This window comes from Charadrius vociferus, unplaced genomic scaffold, assembly GCF_000708025.1.
Source record: "Charadrius vociferus isolate BGI_N301 unplaced genomic scaffold, ASM70802v2 scaffold271, whole genome shotgun sequence".
Classification (NCBI taxonomy): Eukaryota; Metazoa; Chordata; class Aves; order Charadriiformes; family Charadriidae; genus Charadrius; species Charadrius vociferus.
This window is the reverse complement of record NW_009646944.1, coordinates 987,347-991,065: the sequence shown is the minus strand read 5'-3', so window position 1 is coordinate 991,065 and position 3,719 is coordinate 987,347. Positions and strand designations below refer to the sequence as shown.

The 3,719-nt window shown below is 42.9% G+C and overlaps 1 protein-coding gene across 1 annotated transcript in view; it reads left to right on the top strand.

Annotated features, from left to right (window-relative positions):
* The window catches only part of LOC104295338 (UPF0258 protein KIAA1024-like homolog), a 19,979-nt gene extending 16,983 nt beyond the window's left edge, over positions 1 to 2,996 (top strand). Inside the window, 3 exon segments of the mRNA XM_009895080.1 lie at positions 1,918 to 2,026; positions 2,812 to 2,898; positions 2,901 to 2,996. Coding sequence (XP_009893382.1) covers positions 1,918 to 2,026; positions 2,812 to 2,898; positions 2,901 to 2,996 — 292 coding nt within the window.
* The last annotated feature ends 723 nt before the right edge of the window (positions 2,997 to 3,719 follow it).

Sequence of the window (3,719 nt, the reverse complement as noted above, 5' to 3'; positions counted from 1 at the left end):
TCGGGTGAGTGAGACATGCTGGAGGGGAGGGCTGCCATCCAGAGGTACCTGGACAGGCTGGAGAGGTGGGCCCAAGCCAAACTCATTAAGTTCAAGGCCAAGTGCAAGGTCCTACATCTGGGCTGGGGCAATCCCAAGCACAAATACAGCCTGGGTGGAGAATGGCTGGAGAACCGCCCTGAGGAGAAGCGCCTGGGTGTGCTGATTGACAAGAAGCTCAATGTGAGCCAGCGATGTGTAATCACAGCTCAGAAGGCCAACCATATCCTGGGCTGTGTCAGAAGAAGTGTGGCCAGCAGGTCAAAGGAGGTGATTCTGCCCCTCTACTCCACTCTCATGAGACTCCACCTGGAGTACTGCGTCCAGCTCTGGAGCCCCCAACACAGGAAAGACACGGACCTGTTGGAGCTGGTCCAGAGGAAGGCCATGAAGATGATCAGAAGGCTGGAGTGCCTCTCCTATGAGGAGAGGCTGAGAGAGTTGGGGCTGTTCAGGCTGGAGAAGAGAAGGCTCCAGAGAGACCTTATTGCGGTCTTCCAGTACCTAAAAGGGGCCTACAGAAGAGCTGGGGAAGGACTTTTAACAAGGGCATGTAGTGATAGGACAAGGGTGAATGACTTTAAACTGGAAGAAGTTAGATTTAGATTAGATATTAGGAAGAAAAATTTCACTTTGAGGGTGGTAACGCTTTCACTTTGAGGGTGGTAAGAGTGGAACAGGTTGCCAAGAGAAGCTGTGGATGCCCTTAGGTCTTCCAACCTAAACCATTCTATGATTAAGTAGGTAACAAGTGCAGAGCCCCAGAGTTGGTGGTGCTGTAGAAGCGCTGCAACCGAACAGTGGGGGCCAGCAACAGCTTTCAGTCCTGCCACACTCCGTGTGGGAGAAGTCACTGGACACTTCACATTTTTAAGCCCGGCTCCGGTGAGAGTGAAGGAGAGTTTTGGGATCATTAAGTTGCTAGGCAAGAGCAGAGCCATACAGTTGTGGGCCTTTGAAAGTACTGCCTAGGGACAGAGCACTGGAATAGGCTGCCCAGGGAGGTTGTGGAGTCCCCTTCTCTGGAGATTTTCAAAACCCGCCTGGATGCAGTCCTGAGTAATGTGCTCTAGGCAATCCTGCTTTAGCAGGGGAGTTGGACTAGATGATCTCTGGAGGTCCCTTCCAACTCTGAAAATTCTGTGATTCTGTGGCAGTGAGGGTAAGACACAGCTTTCTTTCCTGGCACCTTTGGTGTGGGACCAATCGCAGGACGTTTGCAATTTTGGAGCCAGGCACTGGTGAGAGTGAAAAATATTTTTTTGACCATTAAGGCTGTGGGCAAGCATGGAGGCCAAATGTTTATGGGGCTGTGAAAGCGCTGCCAAGGGAATTAGATCACAGCTTTACCCCTGTGCTTCATTCTGCTTTGTCCTTACAGCACTGCTTCTGCAGCATACCCCCATGGCTTTCATCAGAACTGCGTCTTCTACCGCTGTGCTCCATAGTTCTGTTTTGCCTTTCTTTCAGGAGGCATTATCATGGCAGTTCACATTTGCAAAAGAGTTTAATGTTCATATTGTAGCCACGTGCTTCCCCCAGAAGGAAGAAATCTGCCCAGAATTAGCAGCCAAGCTTGTTGTTCTTGTTAGAACAAGAAAAAATTTTGCATGTGTAATTTTAAAAATGATTCTATTGTATTACAAATGATAACTGTGAAAGTGGGCCTGTGTCATAGATAAATGAAGATGAAAGCTAGCTTCTCATCTAACCTGTGCCTCACATAGAGAAATGAGAAACGTCACTGAGCTGCTGGGCTTAGACTCCAATGTGGTCGGTCAAGATAATCTGGCCCCGTTGAATGATAGACAAAGCCCTCGGGAAATGCTTTACACCCATCACCCTGAAATCCACAATCAAATGAAACTGCTTGGATAGTGATATCCAGGTGGGTGATGACTGGCAGGAGAAGAAAAAGACCTCTTCCTGGACCATGCAAGCCTATGACTGGCGCTCGCTGCATTCTAACTTAGCCAGCCACATAAAGGTAATGCGCCATTGCACTGTGTTTGTGGCAAAGTGAATTGCTATGAGATCTATGTGTGTGAGCATGAACCACTGTGCAGCCCGCTTAGTTCTTTTTGTAGGATTCCAGAAGTAAATATGGACATATTTTCTGGTACAGACATGACACTAACATGAGTCTGATCCGGAAAAGAAGTCTACGTATCTGGTTAGACTCCAGGAATTTCAGTTCTGCAGAACACCACCTCTGTGGTACAATATCCTGCAACTCATCTTCCCCTTTTATATAAAGAAGAACTATAAACAAGGCACTTAAATACTATACGCCCACTTTAATAACTGTTAATAACATCATTCTGTTATCAAATAACATACATTTTCTCAGCCTCATCTGCACTATGCCTGTCTGTGTGTTGGCACAAGTGAGTTTTAGGGTTACTTTTGCAAGTTTTTTTCTGCTGTTTCATTATTATTTTTTTTTTTTTGTAAAGGGACTCGTGTTTATAAAGCGACACCTTTACTTGAGAAGACAAAATGGTTTATTTTGCATTTTTTAATCACATTTCAATGGTGTCTTACACTTGGTTCCTGGCTGAAAAGCGTGGTTTTAATTTTCCCCAGTGGAACACTGGTAGCATCTGGCAAGTAGCACAACCTATGCTCAAGTGAAAGTCTCTTGCATTTGTGTTGTGATGCCTTAGATTCATTAATCACTGTCTGATGATAGCCAAAATACTTCTACCTATGTTCTAATGACTTTATGTGCAAGAGAGAGGAACTGAGTTCATTTTCTGATTTTTCTTTTAGAAAAATCCTAATGATCTACAGTTCTGGATGGGGGATGTTTATTCTCCTGGGTATGATACCTTCCTAAAAGAGAAAGACAGAGAGAAAAAAAAAAGCATTTCAAATGTTGCTGAACCATCCTACTCATGGTACTAGCTGTTTGCATCCTGATTACCACAGACACTTTCAGTGTTTTACTTACTTAGTACAGCCAAATGATATTGATCGGAATTTTTTTCCAATAAATATTTTTATTAAGCTATTCTCCTCTCTTGTTTAATTTGAATTCCAATTTTTGGTCACAAATACATTTAGTTTGACATCACTATTTTACAATGTTCCTGTGCAGCATAAGGAATTGGTCCTGACAAGACATCAATACTCTAAGCACGGCAGAATGTCTACTTATAGGTATAATTAAAAAAGAAAACTATAAATGTGCTACTTTTCTTAGTGCCTTGTTCTTTGGACTAGTGATTGGGTCAGCATGTGTATTGTACATATAGTGTGTACAGATTACCAGCTGACTGTTCATTGTAATAAATATCTACCATCCTGTTCATCTTTTTATGATAACTATTATTGGAATATAGAAAAATGTGATAAAGCAGCGTCCAAGATATCCCAAAGAATTCTAAAGCAAAAATTTATGCATTACTTAGTGACTGGATGCATTGCTGCAATGATGCAGCACTTGGTAAAAAGCTAGCCTAAATGGATAAATGTTTTCTTATACTTTTTCAGAGAGGAAAACCAAAAAATAGACTTCTGAGCTTCTATCAAAGGAATTCTCTAAGACCTGAGGCAGTGTTTCTTCATCCCTGTGTTATGTTCTTTGAACATGTTGCATCTCTGTCACCCCAAAAGATAGAGTTCCAATTTTTTTTAATCTGACACCTCAAAAATTGGAGCAAAATTTGTGGAGTACT